This window comes from Sciurus carolinensis, chromosome 1, assembly GCF_902686445.1.
Source record: "Sciurus carolinensis chromosome 1, mSciCar1.2, whole genome shotgun sequence".
NCBI lineage: Eukaryota > Metazoa > Chordata > Mammalia > Rodentia > Sciuridae > Sciurus > Sciurus carolinensis.
Window position 1 is genome coordinate 125,236,660 of NC_062213.1, and position 23,766 is coordinate 125,260,425.

At 31.9% G+C, this 23,766-nt stretch overlaps 1 protein-coding gene across 1 annotated transcript in view; it reads left to right on the forward strand.

Moving 5' to 3' along the window:
- Window positions 1–23,766, forward strand: part of Dpyd (dihydropyrimidine dehydrogenase) — an 810,982-nt gene that overhangs the window by 104,058 nt on the left and 683,158 nt on the right. Inside the window, 1 exon segment of the mRNA XM_047549961.1 lies at window positions 32–114. Coding sequence (XP_047405917.1) covers window positions 32–114 — 83 coding nt within the window.

The following is a 23,766-nucleotide window of genomic DNA, read 5'->3' on the forward strand; positions in this document are numbered from 1 at the left end:
AGGACTAATGTAATTTTTTAATGTGTTGCAGAATTGTGAGAAGCTGGAGAATAATTTTGATGACATCAAGCACACGACTCTTGGTGAGCGAGGAGCTCTCCGAGAAGCAATGAGGTAAGTCTAGGTCACCATAGCAACAGTCACAGATGTGGTAAAGAAAAAGTCATTCTTCATTATTGGGGGAACAAATGAGTTCATTGCCACCATTCAGCTCTGTTCTCTAAGGTATTAATTTGTCAGTGGAGAGACTTCCCTTGAGGCTGTACTTTGGTTTTGAAGCTGCATAAATGTTAAGCCTCAGTGCACAGTAAAAAATGTAAATGTTTAATTTGTTACTTAAAATGCTTAAGGGGTGTCTTGTTTTATATTTATACTAAACTGTGTGATTGAATGAAAATATTGTTCATCTAAATTCTGCCTGTATATATAAAAAATAAACATGTACATTGGTGGCTTAACAGTATTTCCTTCTAATTAATATTTAATTCAAAAGAGGTACTTAAAATTTCATCTTTTATTAGATTTTATAGGATTATATTGTAGTATTTTTAAAGTGATTTACATTTTCACACTATTACAAAGCATATCATTAACTTCTTTTCAAATATTCTGGTCTGTAATGAGCCTGATTTTTTTTTTCTTTTCCATTTCTTAACAGCACTATTTTTGAATATTTCTCTGAAATCCCCCAGACTGGATGCCTTTTAAATAATTTTCAGTGAAGCATTCTTTAAAGACATTTGATCAGAATCCAAAAAGAGTATATTTTTTTAACCAGAGACTAAAAATGTGTGGGTAGTAAGACCCATCATCCTTAGAGTGGGAAAATAACAAATGATACTGCTCTTAAAAGTTCTGAACTTGAACCTTTGGGATAATTTACAGTATTTTTGTAAATAATTAAATATATTTATCTTTATTTTGCTTGTGAAAATAAAGTTCTTTTTAAAATATATTTCCTTATATCTTACTGCTCATTTTTCATGATTTTAAGTCTAAAATTTTTTAAAATAAGGGAAAGAACAAAGCTGGGAGCCTTCCTAGTGGTTTTGATACAATTTTGTTATTGCTCGCACACAGTTACCATATACTTTAGTTTAGAAGCTGCTCTCATTTAGCAACCTCCCTTTTACCATGCAAGCAGCAGGAGAAAGTAATTAAATTTAATAGAAGCTGCCCTCATTTTGAAGCCACTTCTATTTAAAACCACAGGGGGAGGTAATTAAATTTAATGGAAACAGTAGCTTCTACACAAAGATACATGGTACTTCTCTATAGATGATTATGATGTCACAAAAAGAGGAATAATATATTACTAGTACTGAGAAATTACCAGCTGGAGCAAGGGAGCCTATTTTATTGTTAATGTCTTTACTAATAAAAAAAGGGAAAAATAAAACTGAGTACATAATAGAGAATTTGTATCTATAAAATGTAATAAGACATTCCCAGAAAGTTTAGGTTATTGAAAATAGTCATAAATTAAAAATAAGGTGTAAAATATTTTGTGGAAAGGCTAAAACAGAAATTATGAATGAATTCCTGGTTTTCAAGGTAGTCTTTATTCTCTAAAACTACCACAGTGCTATAAATTGAACATTATTCTTTGCAATGCTTTATAGTAATGATTCTGAATACATTAAATGTGCCTACCAATATTTATTTAGAAAACTACAATTATTTTCTGCATTTTTATATCTATTCATTTTGAAGTGAATGCATGGACAGGAAGACAAAGAGGATGACAGCTCTCATGCTTTGAATAAAAGAACTGAAGGCCAAAAACATAAAAAGAAGTGAAAAGGGGTAATGTGAATGAATGTGGATGTGAGAGAGGGAAATATAATGTATGAGGAAAGAGCATGTAATCAGTGTAGGAGATTTGTCACCTAGAAAAAAACAAATTGAATTATAGAAGAACTGCATGTGAAGAGATTATTAAATTCTGCTAAATTTTGCAGTACCTACCATTTTAGAACATACCAGAATGTCATACTTTTAAAAATAGTAGAGATGAACTAATGAAAAAAACAAGTATTAATTACCTAGTTATAGTTACCTCTCAACCAGCTATCCTGTGAGAGAAAGCTATAGTCCACATAATTTAAATCAGAATTTAATTACATGGCTGTGAAATATACTTGTTTACATAGGTTGCATATTTTATACACTTAGCATACATACTCACACATGCCCATGTGTTTTTTTTTGGTAATGTCTGGATAACCATTGAAACGATTTAGTTACTAATAGTATTTAACCATGTAGTTTACTGTGGGTCAAACTCTTTTTATTTTTGTTTTGTTTTTTGAAAATACAGTGAGAGCTCATTGTTTTATCTATGAGACTCAAGAATCTGAAAACAAGTAAAGGAAACACAACATGATTAATAAGAGGAAAAATGCATGAAGAGACAAAAATTAATTATTCTCTTACTGGTGATCATTTTTTTTTTATATGGGTTTCTGGACTGAAAAAACACGGGGTAAAAAATTTGACCTGATTTTAAAAGATGGACAGGTGGAGGGATTAGTATAGAGCAAAGGTGAGGAGGCCTGCAGGTTCAAGTCATATTTCAGAAACAGTAAGTTGTCTAATGTAATGGAGAGCAAGATTTTTTCAAGGTTTTTGAATATTATGTTTTATCACAAAACTCATGCAAGTGGAATTTTTCTGTCAGTAATATGTCTCCTTATATGCTATGAACTGTGGAGTGGCAATGCAGCAGTAGAAGGTTGACAGGGATGGCAGGGATAACTCAGCATCCCAGTGGAGTAGGGAAGTGACTACCAGAACAGGTAGGAATAAATTGCCAAAAACCATAGCACAGGGACTGGTCTCAAAGCTGACTGAAAACGTGTTTGTTAATGTATTCTAGAGGCCAGTTACATATCTAACTTACTTCAATAAAGAATTTAAATGACTTTGAGTAGTCAATGTGTTTTATTAAGGATGGGAGTGAAGGTATTCTTAAAACTCTGTAGAGTTGGAATACAGGGAGAAGTTACAGTGTAGGGGTAGAGATAAGCATTCATTTATTTAATGAATTTTAATGGGTGTCTGTAACTGCAGATAATGAAGTTAAACATACGAATAATGCAGTCCTTGCCCTAGCTGAGCCAGTGGTCTAGTGGAGGAGATAGACAGGAAGAGATCCAGGGACCCAGTGTTTGAATCTTTCTCTTGGTCCTGAATCCTTGGTGATAGTTTCTATCATGGTCTATTGGGTTGGAATAAAAAGGGTATGGGAACATCTCCTTCCCTCACTCGTTTGATCTCTTCAGCAACCTTTGGAAGACTTTGATGCCTGTGGTGGTGCTCTTGCCCTGAAAATGTCTAGCTGGGAAGAACTGGAGCAGAACTGAACTCAATCTGAAGATTAACACATTGTGGTTCCTGTGTTAGGGCCTTTCATGAATTGAACACCTCCTTATCTATTAAGGTTCTATTATTTCTATGAGCTTAGAATAGAAAAGAGAGGATTCTATCATTGCTCAATTCTTGCTACCTCATCCAGTCTTTCTTCTGGCTAGTCTGCCATGCATTCTGATCCGGTTCCTTTGTTAGTACCCCAGTGCCTGAATCATTTTGGATCCTTCCCATGCTTCCCATATCCTAGATGTGAGGATGCCTGAAGCCTGAAGTCCTGCATGTAAAAACCACAAGGGGCTGCCACCTTCCCTGGAATGTGCAGACTAAATAAAGAAAAAATAAATATATAATATTTATAATATAAATATAATATTTATAATATTTATAATATAAATATAATATTTATAATATTTATAATATAAATGTAACTGAAACAGGGAGAGAGACAAAAAGAAGAGGATTATTGAAGAAGATTTTGGTTTTCACATGAATTTCAGACAGCTAAGTGAAACCTACATGTAAATGTTCCATAATGAAACATAATTCTATAATTCAGGAAAAAGTTGAAGGACGATGTCCACTTTTGGAAATTGTTAACACTTTGATACTCTTGTTGCCAGGGAAAGATAAGTGATTTTCAAGAATAGTGCATCAGGTCAGATGCCTGACCATCATATCTCATGGGTGGAGTTCTCATCAATGAAGAGACCAGAGTGGGCTAAAGCACATTCACACACACCTTACATTTGCAAGCTTTCTTTCTTAGAAAAATTATAATGAAAGGAAGATCCATAACATAGTAATAGATGAAAAACCCAGAATAACATGTATGATGTGATATGAAAGAGACAAGGTGATTACTTTTCTCCAAAGTCATGATGTATTTCTAGAAAGCCCAGGAGGGTTAATAAAAAAAACAAACAAGCAAATAAGCAAACAAACAATACCCTAACAAATTATAAGAAGGGCTTAGAATCATTCTGTCTCACAAAACTTAAAAAAGGGATGCATAGATAGAGATATAAAATGTAAAAGAAGCAAGAAGAATGTATTAATGTGATCATATTCAAAATAAAGGTGGACATTCATGAGCTTTTCTACCTATTACATATTAACAAGTTAGTGACTATAATTGATAATAGAACCTATAAAGGTCCAAAGAAGTTATTGTATGATAAAGTACCCCAGGTTACTCAGAGAATGTTGAATCACTCTGGGAATGGTATTAGAAGGTTGTTTTGCCATTTGGGGAAAAAATCACTTTATATTTTCTGTTCACTTGTGTCAAAGCAAATCATGTACATTAGAGAGCTAAATGGAAAAAAATGAAAATGCCCAAATCCAGTGTATAATGGAAGTAACTATGTTTTTGAGGTTTAGTGGAGAAAGAAATGATAAATTAAAAAGTATTTGAAGAAATCATCAAGCTTTGATTACACTTAAAACTTCTATAACTGGAAAAAAATGCAAAATTAAGATTCATCAGTACACTGCATTGCCAGGTATATGACAGATTTAAAACAATTAGAAGCTCAATGGATAATTGGCAAAATATACCTAAGAAACTCTTAAAAATATTATCCTCTATTGACAAATAAAGTACAATTAAAAAAAAATCTACCAGTTTCTTACTTTTTGTTATTACTAAAGTTTGGTATGGAGGAGGTTTTTAGTGCTACAGATGGAATAGTAACCTTCTCAGAGCTCATGAGGATTGGAAATTGCTGCTGTGTTTAAAGAAAGGAGTATGGTAGTAAGTGCTAAGAGCCTTAGAGTGAACACACTATTTCATATTATCTTATTTTCTAGAAATATGCTATGCGGAAACCATAGAAATTACAGACAATCTGGGTTTGATTCTCAGGTTATAGACTATAATTTTGAACAAAATGAATAAAATCTAATTGCCTACTGTTAAATAAACAAATTAAGATATCTACACACATATATTCATGTATACATGGTAAATTTTAGTACATTTACTTCTCTATCTGGACATGAAAATGATATTTAACATGGTATTTTTAGTGGCACAAGAATTCCTGTGTTATAAAATTAAATAAAAATACCAAGAAACACAGTCGTATAGAGAACATGATCTTGGCTGAATAAATAGAATAGAGAGAGAGAAAAAAGGATGGGAATGAAACCTAGGTATTAGATCTGGGTGATGGGCAGATAGGTACTTTTTTCAGGCTTACACTTTTCTTTTTAAAAATAGTTTGTAAGGCAATATATTAGGAATAATTAGAAAAACAGTGACATAAAAATAAGAAAGAATATATATGAAAAAATACCAGGATGAAAGACTAAATTTGACACTCCAATGTCATTTTAGGTAAATTAAATTTTAATTGTTTTCTGTAAAATAGAATTTAAAACCTCATAGAATTGATGGGAATTTTGATTATGAAACTTAATAAATATAAAATAAAAATATTGTTGTGTTTGTATACATTATGTTAGTTCAATGGTGTCTAGTACTTATTCGAAAGAAAAATTTTCAGTACTATGGATTGAACTCACAGGAACTTTATTACTGAGCCACACCCCAACCTTGTTTTAGTTTTTATTTTGAGACAGAGTATTGCCAAATTTCCCAGGCTAGCCTCAAGCTTCAATCCTCCTGCCTCAGCTTCCCAATTAGTTGGGATCTCAGGCATGAGCTACTGCCTTGGGATTTTATTTAAAAGAATTTATGTATATGTAACTAATAGAATTGATTATAAAACTTCATTTTGTAGTCTTAGCATATAGAATACCAAAGAGAATATTCCATGCTTGACTTATATAGAATCCATTGTGGTGCTCTGGCTGTGGGAAAATCTTCTACAGGATTCCTGAAAGTAAAACATTTAAAGCACATATAGAAAAGTGTCATCTCCAGGTAAAATCTATGATCTATTGTATGATAATGAATTTAGAGGTAAATTTATCAATTTCATCATGTTTTCTGCTTACCTTACTAGTATAATCCTCTTATCATGCCTAGCAGATTTTATTTTGTATTATATTATTTTGCACCCTGTAACAAGTTTCTAAAGCATCAAATGGAAAGGTGGGGCCATTTTTAACATTGTGGATCTCTCTCTTCAGTTCCAGAGGCAGTAGTAGTCCATGGGTAGTAGGTAGTATGTATGTGGAACTGATGAGTATTTGAATTGAATAACTTGAGAAAAGGACATGTTAAATTCCGAAAAAGAAGTAGTACACATATAATACAGTATAGTTCGTTAAGGAAAAGAAAGTAAAATTGCTATTGGGAGCTTTTTAACAGTGGCTTAATTAATACATAAAAATGTGGATTGGTTAGATTTATAGATATATTTCTCTTTTAAATTTTTCTTGTAGTTGTAGATGGACAGAATGCCTTCATTTTATTTGTTTATTTTTATGTGGTGCTAAGGATCGAACCCAGAGCCTCACACAATGCTAGGCAAGCACTTGGCTAATGAGCTACAACCCCAGCCCCTAGATTAATGGATATATCTCTACAGCAAGAATACAAATTGTAGTTGTGGAGTATACAACATTTCCAGGTAGAGGCTAGTATTTTATATGCAGAGCCAAGTCTGTTCAGTGAGATTTGTTATATTTTGAATATTATTATAAAGATGAACTACCAGGACAAATGTGTTTGAAATGTCTTCCTTTTTGCTTGGCTTTGTCACGTGTTAAGAATTTTGTCACTAGATGGTGGTGTTGAGTTGCATAATTTATGGTTATTGGCTTTTTTTCTGGTGTGTGGAATAGCATTTGTAGGTATGTCATAAACTCAGCCATGTATACAGAGTCAAGCATTTGTATAACCATGTCAATTTGGAAACTAGTTTGTAAGAGATGTAATAATTCTAAATATTGTTTGAGTTGGAAGGTTAAAATTGCTGTAATGTGCTCATTTCTTTACTTTTGATTCAGAGACTTTTAGAGATGGAAGGAATATAAATAGTAATCTAAAATTCTTATGCAAAAATTGAAATTTAAGGAGAAATTCCAAGATAGTTACCCAGGTATTTTTCAGTTTTTTTGTGTCTATCCCTTCTAGATGTATTTTCCTAAAGTACATTTTAAATTTTGCTCCTCTGTTGGTATCCAGTGGTACTAAGGTGATTACCAGCTGATGTAAGGATCGCTTTACTGTGGTCTGGTACCTATGTATTGTTTTACATATTTATTGTTTTAGTTATGTTAATCTTGCATCCCTTGCAAAGATTAGTGGTTAAAGTACACTAGTATTTATTTATCTGATACTTCTACATGAACTAGAGTAAAGGATTGTCTCTATGAATAATTTTGTTTGCCTGTATAAGATTTAAAGATAAGGATAATATCATTGTCCTCCTTAATTTTATTCCTGGAGATAAGTTTGTATACATGTGTATTCATGTGTGCATGTTTACAGATATCCTATATATGTACATCTATTTTACTCGTGCATTTGTGTATGTAATAATCTACCACTCTCAGTCAAGGAAAACTTGCAATGTATGACAGCATTTGGAGTCTAGAGCTTCCTTTGTCTTTTAGGTATATCCATTAGGGTTATAAAGATACAAGGAGGTTCCATGAAATCATTTTATACCAACTTAAGAAGTTGGTAGAAGAAGGAGCAGGCATTCTATAAATATTTGAGACTAGTGAATTAAGCAGTTTAGAAAATAATTAAAAGACTACCAGAAAAACTGAAGTGGGATGGAAGAGAATATAAAATAAAATACAAAAAAAAATCAACACAATATTTCTAGTGAAATCAACAGGTTGTTTAGCAGTGTGGAAAGTAAAGAAATTTTCCTTTTAAAATACTAAATATGTAATGTGATGTCAGAATCATAGAAGGCTTGACATTTTCTATTTTCAAGGTTATCAAAAATTACTTCAATAATCAGAAATGTCCATTTATGTGTGGGCATTTTAACTACATGAAAATTTTGACAAAGTATGATTAGCTTCAGAAATAATGGGTTAGCTCTTTTCTTGATCCTTTTGTTTTTTCGTAGACATGGACAGAGTTTATTAGTTACTCATATGTATTTTTTGTACAAAGGGCTTTTCAAATTTTTTCTTTCATTTTATAATTGAGTTTTCTCATTTTGAATTGTAAGGGTTCTTTTTATGTATTATGGACACAGGATATTTAACAGATATGTCATTTGCAAATATTTTCATCCAGTTCATTTGCTTAATTTTAATTTTCTTAATAGTGTCTTTTGAAACGCAAAATATTTAATTCTGATGATGTCTAATTTATCTTTTTTTTCCTTTTATGGATCATACTTTGGAGGTTATATTTAAGGATACGTTGCTCAAATCAAGAACATAAGGATTTTTCTCCTCTATTCTTTTAAAAATTTTATAGTTCCAGTTCTTATATATTTAGATGTATCCATTTTGAATTAATTTTTTTCTGTTAGGTTTATTTATTTTTTAAATTTATTTTGATTCATTGTACACAAATGGGGTACAACTGTTATTTCTCTGGTTGTACACGAAGTAGAGTCGCACCATTTGTGTAATCATACATGTACATAGGGTAGTGATGTTTGTCTCATTCTGTTATTTTTCCTTTCCGCCACCCCTGCCCGCCCCTCTTTTTCCTCTATACAATCCTTCCTTCCTCCATTGAATTAATTTTATGCATGTTATGAGATAAAGTTCTATTCTAAAAAAAAAGTCTTGATCCTTTCTTAATTACACTTTTCCAAGTTTTCTTTCACCAGTTGTGTCAATAAGAATTTCTGAAAACACCTTCTCCAAACCAGCAGAGAATGTCTTGTCTTTATTATTCCTAATACAGAACAGTAGGTTCCTCGCTTTGGCTTATATCACGTAACCTGTGAATAAGGAAATCCAGGATGAATAGTTGAATACCTTTAGATATTTTGAAATCTACAGACAAAAACACATCATCACATTTTTAGATAATGATGATGTATCTGCTGTAATAAATATGATTAAAAAGCAGCTCAGCAGATATCTGTAATTGGTTATATGTAATTATGTAAACTGTTTAACTTCATATAAATTGTACATGATAAGTATATAACACACATGCACATGTGCACACACACTTTAGTGTCATCTATCTCCCACATATGTTAAGAATGTTTCATTCACTTACTTCAAAGGTGAGTGAAAGCAAGATTTAATAGTTTCAGATGGCCCATTTAATCTTCTCACTATTCATGGGGAATAGAAGAAAGTGCTATATTATTTGTTAGTAACGTTCAAGCCAAACATATGCTCAGCAGTTATACTTATGGATTATTTATGAATTTGGTAGCAATCAGTATATCTAAGTTTTAGAACTATGTTAATTTAATGTAGTTTTTATAACCTTAGATTAAAATTAGATTTGAATGTAAGAAATATTGATTGTATAATTATCAATGATAAATTTGTTAAACAGCAGTACAAATGAAATTAGGCATAGCGTAATTATTTATAACATGCATTATCATATTTAGGATAAGCATTGGTATATTCAACCTGGTGCTTCCTGTGTAATACGCAGTGTTGAGTGAAGAGCTACATTTGTAGAAACAAATCAATCATTGCAAATGCCATTTTATGGCCACTTGATGCATTTGGAATAATAAAACCAAAAAAGAACACATGTTCCATTGGTATTTAGGGTTTTATAATTTGAAACACCACCATCAGTATCAACATGAGCAGGAAGCACTGAGCAAAGGTCAGGAAAAAATTGCATTTTACTTTTTGCATTAAACATTTGCATATTAAGACTAGAAAAGAAGGGATGCAGATTTTGTTGTACTACCAAAGAAAAGTGCAGAGCTAAGTTGTTACTCTAGAATGTTTATCATTTTAGATACAGACTTTGAATGAGCAGCTAATAGCTAAAATTATTTAGGAGATAAAAATTGGTACTGTGAGGATTAGCTTTAATTTTAAGTATCCATAATTGAAGTGCCACATTATGATTTTAATGTTATGATAATCTTGTTAACAAGCTGTTGTGTATATACTATCATATTTTAATGTAGTTGCAAAGCTTAAGTAAACCATAAAGTAAATTGCTTTTTGAATCAGGCTTTTACAAGTGGAAAATTAGTGGTTTACATGTTTTGAATATGTATTTTGTAATTATATTTGGTGTTTTCTGCAACTTAGAATAATAGAATAGACTTATAGATTAATAGACTATTGTTTATAGCACATTGGCATTTTTTGTTGTTGCCCATCCTAATTAATTTGGGCACATTACACGATGTACTAAAGTATAATGGCTAGTTCTATTGTTTTCTATAATTCATCTCTTTTGGAAAATGTATTTTGATATTCAGCTATATTTCTCATTTCTCATATTAGCATGTTATATAATTAATAAACTTTCGTATGCAATATTTAGTGATATGCGCTATCATTCATTGAGGGTTTTTGGTGTTTACTCTTAGGGTAGAAAACCCTCTATTCTGATAAGTGGTGAAGGTAGCCTAGTAAGTTGATGGGTTTTTTTCTTTCTTTTGGATTTTTTTTTGTTTGTTTGTTTCTTCAGTTGATGAGTCATGATACTTTGATAGGCTGAAGCAGAAGTAAGCAAACATTTTTATGTAAAAGGCCATATAGCAAACATTTTTACCTTTCTGGGCCATTTTGTTCCTGTAGCCTGTTACTCTGTTGTGCTAAGAAGGTACCAAAGTATCCATAGACATTATATGAATAGGTTAGTGTGAATGTGTTCCAGCAAAGCTATATTTACAAAAACATAAGACCAGCTGAATTTTGCCTATGGGTTGCAGTTGGCTGACCCCTGGTTGGGAACAAACTTGGCTTAAATTCATTAGAATAAATTTCCAACTTCCAAGAGTTGTTCAAGAAATATATTAAGAATTTATGATTGTGATGAATTAATATTAAAATATACTATGAAGATCTTCTAATTTTATTAATAAGCACGAATAAAACCCTATGTAAATGTATGATTACACAAATGGTATGCCTCTACTTCATGTACAGAGAAATAAATTGTAGCCCATTTGTTTACAATAAAAAAATAAATTAAAAAAACACATGAATAAAGAACATTAACTTAGGCATCGTATCTCCGAATTTCTGAACTGTTCTGTGAAATTGAATATGTTACATTTCAAAGATTATGCATTCAAGTAAATAAGCATGATTAAGAATTAAAGAGATAATCTAGCATGTAAAATTACCAATATGCAACCAAGGTGATGAATAGGTATCAATGCTACTAAATTAATGAGCAGTAATATCTGATATTTATTGTTTATATTTAAAATGTGAGAAAATTAACCACCTATATTATGAAACATCACAATGTTGCTTTTAGTTTTGATACCAGTTTGCCAAAATGTAGTACTATAAAAAGACAACATTGGGATATTTCAGCTTATCCATTAATCTTGGCATTAGATGAAGAATCCTTGTGTAAAACTCAGATGCCTATGTGGTGTCTGACATTGATTGGGAAAATATTGACTAGAATATATTATGTGGTCCATTATTTTAACTCCTATATCAGCTTCATATCCATGGAACTAAAGAATTATTTTTGCTAGTTTTTATTTTGATGAAATGGGATGTCATATGGGATACTCTGACCTTCTTTTAAAAAATATCTGTGATGTGCCCTTCATGTACAAGGTGTTGTTTGTGACAGTTATTCTCAAATGTTCAGACATTCAATGATGTGGGAATAAATTAACCTAATTTTCAATGTTTCTTCCTATGATACCTGGAGGGGAGTTGCTCCTGTGGAAGGCAATGTTTACTTGTGACATGGGTCCTATTTCCTCTAGCCTTTTCAATAACTTTCCATTAGTATTTATCCCCTGTCCTGTAACACTGATTTTTCCTTCTTTTATGATTATTTCCATTTGAAAACATGTATACTTACATAATAGTGTATCTTAAAAACAAACAAAATCTTCCTATATTTTCCTTTTCAAGTACTTTCTACTCATAACTGTTCCTCACCCTCAAAACTAAACTTAAAAAGTTGTCTATACAAGTTTTCCATTTTCTAACATCCTATTCTCATCTGGATCCACTCAAACTGGCATCTTATTTCAGTGAGACTGCTTGGTCATCAAATCCCTAACTTGTACATGACCCCTCCACAGCATTTACTTTAATTGACCATCCTTTTCTAGAAACAGCCCCCCCATTGCATAAGCCTCAGTTACTCTATATTCCTTTATTTCCCCTCTTCATTGGCTATTCCTTTTCACTCTCCTTTGTGGTTATCACCTCCTTTCTCAACCTCTGAATACTGACATATTGCATCTCCTCTCCCCCCTTTTCCTGGGTAAATTGTTATATAAATTACCATCTATTGTGGACCACCCTCCTATTTGCATCTCTGGTTCTAATAGCTACCTTGACCTTCATTTTTACAAATCCAAACATTTTGGTATTTAATAGACAACTCAGACTACCTATTCTACATTTCCTTTTCAGGTATCAAAGGAGATAAAGCAATTTCTTACCACAATCCTTCACCAAACCTGCTCACTGGCTAGTTTTTCCATTCGAGTGAAACTGAGTAACATCTACTCAATTATTGGACTTCCAAATCTGGAATTCATTGAAAAATTTTCTCTCTGATACCTACATCTAATCAGCAAGAAATTTCTGTAAAAACTCTCACCCTAATTCCAGAAAAATACCTGGAATCTGTCCAATTCTTGCTTTCCATCTTGCCACACTCCTTGCCTCTCATTTGAATGACTGATTTCCTTTTTTGCACTCTTTTCTTAAGAATTCATTTCCCAACGAACATTCAGATGAGCTAAATTGTGACATTTCCCTTCAAGGACTTATTATTTTACCTTTCTTATTTCTATCTTCTCTTGTAAGTATCTTTATGACCTGTCCCTAGGTCCTCATCAACCCTTTTCCTGATCACTTTTAACTTTGCTCACAGAACTCCTGCCCAAGTGACCATCTTTATCTTCTCTAAAATTAGAAATTGGGTGCCATGCTTGGCCATATGCTTGCCTGTCTCTGTAAGTCTACCTAACTCTTCATTTCTGTACTGCTTCTTGACATTCAGCTTTAGCATCCCCCTTGTTAAACTGGTGAATAAAGATTGAATGAAAGAGGCAAAGTAATTTGCACACAGTGCAAAATTGGAGGAGCCAGAATTGGAACTCAAACTGATTTCTCTTACAGATTCATTACTACTCAGAAAATTTTAATTAATCAATTAATTAATTAATTAATTTTGTACCTAGTTCATGAGATATAACTACTATGCATACTTTTAGTAACACATTAGAAAAAAGGTACATTAAAAAATAAAGGAATGAATGTTAAACACTTTATTATCTAATATATATATATAATTTATATATATTAACTACATATATTTTAGTTAATAATCTTTAAATTTCAACTTTCCTAATGTTTTTCAAGGAGCCTAATAAATTCAGATTAATTTTGTGCATTTACAAACATTAGCCTTAGAGCCCTCTCCCTTTTTAAGGTGAATTACTTTGGCTTGGGAATAGAAGAAGTAATAGTAGTAATTTTATTTAGAGATCTTTCATAACATCAACTTTTAGTGGAAATGGGTGTTTGTCACTGGGCCACAGGTAATCCATTTAGTTGATACCGGTGCTATGTTTACAAATGAGTTATCTTGCCCGTATTTTCCTTTATCTTTCAGGAAGACATTTTAGAGGAATCCCTTTTTTCCTTTTAGAAGGGAGAAGAAAAATGATTTACAATAAAGTTAAATTACTTACTGGTATTATATTTGTCATTGTCATATTTTTTCTTCGTATTTCGTTTCTTCCTTTATTCCCTTAGATGTTGTTCATAATTTCATATTCTGTGAGGGAATATTGCTTGAGACACTTCTCACCCAGAAGTAAGAATTGGGTAGCAATTTAAACATCTCAGGTGAGAAATATGTTTGAGAAATAAGACTTTTACCTTTAATAGTGAAATAAGGATACAAATTTTTTTCCTATAAATATAATATTAGTAGTTTGACACACAATTTAAAGTAGATGATTCCATATGTATAAAATATAATAAATAATTAAAATCATTGGATAACCAGTTTGAGGTGGTTACTACCATTAATTGCAAACTGAGAGTTGTTCCTTAAGGAGTGTCATTCCAGTAAAATGAAAGTCTACCATTATTTGGTTTTAATACAAGACTTGTCCTGTAATTTCTTTGTATTCAGAATTATTTTCTGCTCATATGACATTTTGAGACTCAATTTTCTTCATGTCCTTGTTTATAGGGACATGACATAATTTTGTCACACATATTTTTATAGATGATACAGCTATTCCTGAAAGATATCTGGACTACATCAATATTAACATATACTTTCTAAAAACTGTATAAGCAAACTAAGAATTTCTAGACAAATCTAATCATTGCATGCATCTGGTTACTTGTTTTTTTGTTTGATTATATGGAGCAAAAAATAATGATGATACATACAAATAGTTTATTTAAACAAATAGACAAATAGTTTAAGACCATGACTAAATATAACACGAGTTTTATATTTTATATCCTCATGATTACATAGCATGTAGATTAATTTGACTTGACCAATTCCTGCTGGTTATGTTACAGTTATGGTACTTATTTGAAACAAATGCATCTTGGAAAGAAAAAAAATCCTCAGTGTTTGTAAACATAAGTATTATAGTCATACATACATATGATATATACTACACACACACACACACACACACACACACACACACTCTCACACTCACACATGTTCTGTGTACTGTTATTCAAACTGAATATCTTTAAATGTCTTATCACATTCCAGGTTTATCTCTATTGATACAGAAAGTGATCCTAAAAACAATACTCCGTAAAGCTTTTCCTGCCCTTGATTACTATATTTGGTTCAGCATGGGGCCTGCCAAATACCAAGCCCAAAGCTGAGAGCTGGAGCATAAGGTAAACAGCCCATAATCTCTACTTCCAAAATGTAGTGTTTAGGGATGGACATGCTGGCGAAAGAGGTGGCTTTTTCAAAGTGTTTAGATGGAAGCCAGTGATGTGCATAAAATTGTGTAAGTCATCAGCATGCATTTATTCATTTTAAAATCATGAGAGAAGATTAAAACAAAACCAGTAGGGAGTAAGCATTGGGTAAGACTGAAAACATGGAAATAGAGTCTCATGGTAACTGATAAGGAAATGAAGAAGAAAGGGATAATTCAGCTGCATTTTTTTTTTTTAAATTTCCATGTATAGTTAGTGATTTTCTGGTCTCAACTGATATTCTTCAAATATATGTGTGTGTGTGTGTTTATAAATTTTTTATTTATAATTTAATTAATTTCTCTATGTTAGTGACCCCAGGCTATTTATGATTGAAAATTAAAAGGTTTTAGAATTTGTAAGGACTGTCTGTATCTAAGAATTATAATATATCTTTACATAAACTGAATTTCAACCTATAGTTTGGAGAGTGTATAGAGGAAAAGTTATATATATTTGCATCAGGGTTCTATTTTCACATAGAATTTTAAAAATATATGTCTATTGGAATGGGATTAAAAATACTGATTATAGTATAATTTATTGAATTTTAGGAATTATGTTTTATATGCAAAGGTCTCATATCCTGTGACATTTCAGAGAATTTTAGTGAGGAACAGGGCTTTGTAGTTGCATTTAAATATTTATTGTTTTGAGCAATATTTGTATTTGTAAACATTAATAGCATTTATATAAAACAGATGACTCTAGTATAATAGGTATAGTACAAGGCCTTTGAAAGCACAGTGGCATTAAGAGCATTGAAATTGGAGATAACTACTCTTATACCTGGTCCATACTTTTAAATATTTGCTTGTATATGCAAACCATTCATATACATTAGGGATACAATTATGAGCAGACTTTTATGAGCTTTACTCTTATAGTGTAATGGGAAAGAGGTGGACATTGATCAAATAACTACACCAAAGTATACAAAGTATAACTAAGATAATTTTACAAAAGAGAGGAAGTGTTGCTTGCTAACAGTGTGAATTATAGGACGTTTTGACAGGGAACCTTCCCCAAAGTGAATTGAGCTGAAATCTGAAAGAAAGCTGTGAGGATAGGCTAATAGAAAAGAATAAAGCATGAATGGGAGACTGTTACAGTACAAAGCCCTTGTGGGCATGCGATGGAAGCAAGGAAGTGAAAAAGACTAAGATGGCTGGAAAGCAGAGAGTAAGGAGGTGCCATGACAGAAGAGCAAATAATGCACAAGCATTTCAAAGGAGAAACTGTGGTCTTTTCAATAACTGGTGCTGGAATCACTGGACATCCATGTTCAAAAAGGGGAGAGGGAGGGAGGAAAGAGCGAGAGATAATAAAAAGGAAGGAAAAAACATAATTTAACCATAGACATTATACTATTCACAAAATTAAATCAAAATGAATAATGAACCCAAATCTAAAATAAAAACCTATTAAATTCTGTAAAAATAATAGAAAATATACATGAACTTGCATTTGGCAGTGACTTTTGAAATACAATTTTAGAGGTGTGATCCATGAAGAAATGATAAGTTGGACTTGTTTAGAATTAAAAACTTGTGCTCTGCAAAAACACTGTCAAAATACTGAATTCACAAATCATAGATTGGGAGAAAAAAATATCTGCAAAAACATTTGATAGAGAATTGTCAAAAAATATGAAGAACTCTTATTGCTCAACAGTTGGAAAAAAAAAAAAAAACAAAACCTGATTTAAAAATGGGCAAAAGATCTCAGCACACACTTCCCCAAGATATATAGATGGCAAATAAGTGTGTGAAATGATGCTCAGTGTCATACATCATTAGGGAATTGCAGATTGAAAAATTCACAGTCACAAAACAGTGATTTACCATTACACTATTGAAATGGCCAACATTCAGAACATTGATAATACCACATGCTAGTAAGGGTGTGGAGCAGCAGGACCTCTTACTCGGCTGGTGGGCATGTGAAGTGATGCACAGACTTTGGAAGGCAAATTGGCAGTTTCTTATAAAAATAAACATAGACAACATACATTGTAGGAATTGCATTTGTTGGCATTTTCTTGAGTTGAAAATTTGTCTATACAAAAACCTGCACATAGATGTTAATTGCATAACTGCTAGACTTGGAAGCAACAGATGTCTTTTAACAAGTGAACGACTAAACAAATTTATGATACATCCAGACAATGGAATATTATTAGGCACAAAAAAGAAACTACCGTATTACCAAAAGACATAGATAAAACTTCAATGCCAAATACTAAATGAAGGAGGTCAGTTTGAAAAGTTTATATAAGATATTCTAGATAAGTGTCATCCTGCAGAAGGTGAAATTATACAGGCCATAAAAGATTAGGTATTGCCTGGGTTTAGGAGGAAGATATGAATAGTAATAGCACTAAGCATTTTTTAGGGAACTAAAAATACTTTTTATGATATCATAATGTTTACATATTATTATGTTTACCAAAGAACATAGAATGTAAAATAGCAAGAACGACCACTACTGTAAACTGTGAACTTTGTGTGATAAAGATATGTGGTGGTTCATAATTTAACACATGTGGCAATCCGATTTTAGATGTTGATGGTGAGCGAGTCTGTGTGTGTTGCGGGGGGAGGCTAGCAAGAGGTATGTGTGAACACTGCACATTTTGTTGAATTTATTTTGAACCTAAAACTGTTTTTAAAAAATATGTCTATAAAATTTTTAAAAAGAGTCAAAATATTTAAACAGAAGTCATCATAAAAGATGATGTACAAAATTGAATAGGCATAATGAATATGTTTAACACCATTAGTCATTAGGAAAATAGAAATGGAAACAATGGTTAGATACCAGTTTACACCTATTTGAATAATGAATATTAAGAAAACTGACAAAAAACAAATTTTGGTGAGGATGTGAAACAAGGGCATCTCTCTAATGTTGATAGAGTCCTAGATTTTATTGATATTGACTTATAATTTATGAACAAAACAAAATGTTAAGAATATAATTCTTTGACACTTGGTTTTTAATTGAGCGTGTGGCCTATTTCTTGATGGATGTTGAGAGTAGTGTTTTATGAATAATGAGGTGAAAGTGGTTAGTAGTTTATTTTGAGCTTAAGTATCTACATCATTGATTACTTCTGAGAGAATTGCTTAAATTTACAGCTAAGGATTTGAGATTGGCTAGTTTTCTCGCTTCAGATTCCAAAGGTTTGGTTTAGTGCCTCCCTCCCTCCCCACCACATTTTGCTTTCTGTCTGCCTTTCAGTTGCTGCATATCACTGCAGTTCAATGTGTCTCCAGTGGGGAAACACTCATATCTGTCCTCTTAACTTCCAAGTAAAACATCCCAGACCCTTACTGGTGATCACTAGAAGTTTGCTGATGATCTCCTCATCCCATCCTGAAAAAGTTCTCTATCAGATCATACATGCCTTTAAAAATACGATATGTGGGGTTTACCCAGCTTTCCATGGATTTGGGCAGTGGTAATATCGACTGGCTTCTGGTTCCTTTATGCAGTCTGTTTATTTAAAACGTTAATGCTGCCTTCTGTCTACCTTAACACATTGTTTGGTCATGAAAGGCATGCCCTACCTTAATAGAAACAATTATATGGCATAAGTTCAAAGAAAAACAAATCAGTGTTATTTTATAATTAATTTTTGTTTTGTTCATTTCAAGGAAAATGTTTGATCCACTGTTGTTTTTCATGTCTCTCTGATGTGAACATGCCTGTCAGTTTCATTTTGTCATTTTCTTTCTCTCTATTCTTGTCTTTGATGGACTCATTTGTTTCTTTGTCTCTCTTCACAGACTGTCCTTCATGGTCTTCTGTCTCTGTGTCATCCTCACTGGTTACCCTCTTCAAATCCAAACACGGTTCTAAATGCTTACCTGACATTTGATTGTCCTGTGGAAACTTCAGATTCAACATCTAAAAAAAAAGCATAGTTTATATGCTTTACCTTCTAGCTGGTCTGATTTCTGTTCAGTTACTGGAACTAATTTTAATTTTCAGTAAGCTTATTATCCTGTATAAGGCATAGCTTTCAATTTCTATTTTGTTCAAATAAGTCAAAATATGGCTAGGCCATTGGTTATTTTAACCAAATATTTTATTAATTGACAAATATCAATTGATATTTTTCTTTTTTTTCAACATCATAGTGTATATTAAAACTAACTCTTGTATAAATGAAATAAGCTACTACTTTGGCAAAAATTAGTTATTAATTGGTCCTGTTAAATAAGGAACACTTAAGGATAACTTGGTTCTGTCAACTCAGTTCAATGCTCAAAAGTGTAGGTTAACAAATCCTATGAGACAAAGTTAAATTAGTTTTAATTGAGCTTTTTATATGACCACTTAAGCACTTACCTTTCCTAAAGTATCTGTTTTTACAGCTAGAATATGCAACCTGTTATCTTCTAATTTCTTTAATTCCCTGTTCTCTTCTCTGGAGAGAGTTCTGTATCATTGAGTACGCTACACCTGGGTGAACACAATCAAATGACTTTAGTGTGGGGAGATAAATATCAACGGGATTCTGTAGGGATAAAGTCAAAGTTACATTGTAGGATGTGTCTAATTAAAGTTTTATGAAATATATGCATTCATTCGGTTTTCTTAGTGAATTTAATAACACCTTTAAATCTTGAGGTCTCAGAGTTTTAGGAAGAGTTTAGGACATTATCCTATAGGATGTAATTTTCCTGGTTTTATGTAGTTGTTCTTTCTCTCTCTGTCTATCTCTATCTCTCTTCTTCTGTTATATTCACTAATATGTCTACTTCTGAGGAAATTAAATATGGGTTTTATGTGAAATAAAACCGTTGGGTATCCTTATAGTCTGATCCAGAAAGAAATGATGTTTACACAAAGTTCCAGAGTAGGTACTATATCCCTTCACATATGCTGCTTTTTAAGACCCTTAAAGATATCAACGTTAAAAATGAGAATTAGGGTTATGAAAAATACCACTTAATATAACAAATTTTGTGGTTTTCTCCTGAATAGATTGAAAAAATTTTGCATTAATTACTAGAAACAAATTTCTTTGCTATTCTGCACCATTGTTCAAAAAGCTCCTCTTACTTGAAAACCATTTTAAATGAATTTTATTACTTCAGTGACAAAATAATTCCATTTAAAGTTCTTTTCACTTGAGAAATAGTTCTTAAGCTGGGAGTGGTGGAGCATGCCTGTTATTTCAGCAACTGGGGAGGCTGAGGCAGGAAGATCATAATTTCAAGGCTAGCCTCAACAATTTATTGAGGCCCTAAGCAACGTTTTGAGACCCTATCTTAAAATAAATTAATAAATAATTTTTTAAAAAAGGGCTGAGGTTGTGGTTCAGTGATAAAGTATCCCTAGGTTAAGTCCCCAATACCCTTGCCCAAAATCCTTAAATGTCTGAGGAGAGAAATGTATTTAACCTGATTTAAACTTTATGCAATATATACATTTATCTAACCTTACTTGGTCTCCCATTTATATGTCCAACCTTTATGTTTATTTGTATCAGTTTAAAAAGATCTTAATATGTGAGATCCACGTAGATGTGAGGTGTAGTTTTTCAAGTATTTTCTGAAAATCACTTTTTTGATTCATTGATGAGGATATTAGCACTTTCATAAAAGCTATTTATTTTGGCAAAACTAACCATGGCACACATGGTAAAATATAAGCATCATGGACTATAACACTGAATTATAGTTTCCAGAAATTAATATCAAGACTAATTTGTATACAAAGGAGTCTTTGATTTTTAGCCATATTGCATTTAATAATCAGAAGGTTGAAAATCAACTTTGTGACCTTTAAATAATTAGATATGTGCTATTAATCTGTTTTCATTAATTGGAGAATACATTTTTTTAATGTCTTCCAAGAGATTTTTTTTTTCATTTCTATTTTGGATCGTCCCACTTCCCAGATATTTGGATAGAAATGTGTGTATGTGTATTTCCATTGTCAAAATACACATTCAGGCATGTTATGAGGAGCAAGTACCATTTTAAGTAGTCCCAAAACACCTTTTTGATTAATGTTTTTAAAATTTTTTTCCTATTATTTTATTTTTATCTTTGACATAAATAGCAATTCAGAAACACTTATGCTATATATAAAGGAAGAGTATAAAATGAGATTATTACAGTAACTCAGTGATATATTATAAAAAAGCATATTTCCTGTAGGGTAGTCCAATTACAAAATAGTAAAACAGGAACAAAACACAATAAAGTGTTTTTTTCTATTTGTTTCAGTAAGTTTAGCACAGCAGGAATCGTGGCTTTCCTCCTGGCTGGTGTGTCAAATCTGCAGTTTGAAATGTAACTGCAAATGGGAATTATTTTAAAGACATCATATATAAGCTAATAACTTTAGCCATACAAAGGAGATAATTATACAGCATTTAATATATTTAATTTTCTTTATTATAATAATTTTATAACTTCAGTTTGAGAAAATAATGTGTTCATTTGAAAAATATTAATAAACATGTATGTTGAAGACATGTAAGAAACTAAACTTTGAATCATTTAAATGCAGTCTTTGCCTACATCCATCTTTTGCAGGTGTCTTTTCACTTTTCTATGTCTGTCTTGATGAGCCAGTTCATCCTTGTTTAAGGAAAGGCTTTTACAGATTATAAATTAATAAACATAATGAAAACTTTGTGTAGGATCCAAGAGAATTAAAAAAAAATAATTTGATATCTCTTTAAGACCACATCTTGGACTATAAAATAGGGTAAAATATAGTCATTATATTGATTTGTGGAAATCAACACCATTTTTTTTTTTAATGGCAAGGGGTCTAGAAAGGTCAACCAAGATTAGAAAAATAAGTAGGAGACTGAGATGCCTACCTTAAAAAGAATAAGGTCCTGAAAGTCACTTGACCCAGTGAGTCTTGAAAAGAGATAATGGGGAACCTTGGTAACAGAAATTGTTCTGATAGGTCTGAGGCACAAGAAGAACAGTGGTTCTTTGAGCAGTGGATGCTGCTTCCAAAGGGTTCCAAGCACATTTTATATATAAATTCAAAGTTCTTACTGGAGAAGAGATGACTCTGACCCTGTGTGAAATGCACTTGTTGATTCCTGGAAGTACAGCATTGTTTAGTCTGCAAATGTGGGGACTATAAAATGAGTTCAGGAGAAACTTTTAGTCTTGCCCTCTGACATCTTGGCAGTTCTTATTCAGGCAGAAGAAAAGATTTGTCTTAATTAAGACTTATGTTCCTATGTTCATAATTAAATGGTTTTAAAAACCTGAAAGATTGCACTAGAGCCAACTGTCAGAATTGTGCTATATCCAACTACAAAGTTATCTGCAGGGTGTTTCACTGCCAAACTTTTTGACTGTGAAGTCCTGAACAGTGTGGCTCCATGTCTTTACCTTCTAATCATACCTCAACCCAGCTTCTTTGCCTCTTATCTTCTGTTAGATATAGTGCCCTTTACAAAGTAAAATCCCAATGGATATATTGATGTATTTTAATTTTATTTATTTTCTTATTTATCATTTGCATCCTACTTTCTTCAGAGAGATTAAAGGATCTATTAAGGTTGTGTGAACATTACACAGGTCTCATTGAATAATAATGTAAATAATATTTACCACTTATTTCAAAGTACACAATTAGCAAAAGGAGTACAGAAAATGTTTTTAAAAAGTTTGCTAAGCAGTAAGTAAACAGACTACAGGACAAAAAAAAAAAAAAAAAAAAAAAAAAAAGGAGAAAATGGCCTTTGCTCCCAGATATACACATACTTGACTTCTTTTTGCTTTCTGTTATTCTCACAAATGTGACCTCAGATTTGCCTTCCTTGGCTGCCATGTACAATCCTAACCCAACTTATGTCACCAACACTTCTTATCCATCTTTCATAATTCCTTCCTTCCTTGAGACTTCATATGATGTAATGTAGTATATATATTATTCATTTATCTTCTCACTGTCTTCTTATCAATTCATCTTCCCAATAAAATGTAAGACCCATGAATATAGGTAGTTCATGAATATAGACAGTTTTATGTGTTTGATCACTGTATATGTCCAGCATGTAGGACAGTTCCTGGACATAGCAGATTCTCAGTATTTGTTGAATGAATAAGTGGGTTTAAAATTATATTTGATGCACAAGTCCAAAGATACAGTGAGAGAGGAGTTGTACAGATGTAAGAAACTGGCTATATCAGTAGCAAGTGTAGAGATATACTGGAAGCCATGGAAACGAATGTAGAATGAGACAAACAATAGACCACATCAGAACCTTAAGAATCTGAACATTTAACAATTATTTAGAAAGTTATAATAAAACAAACATAAAAAAATAGATCAAGAAATAGCCAAATGGGCAGTAGCTCAATATAGTATTTTTAAAGTAAAAGAATG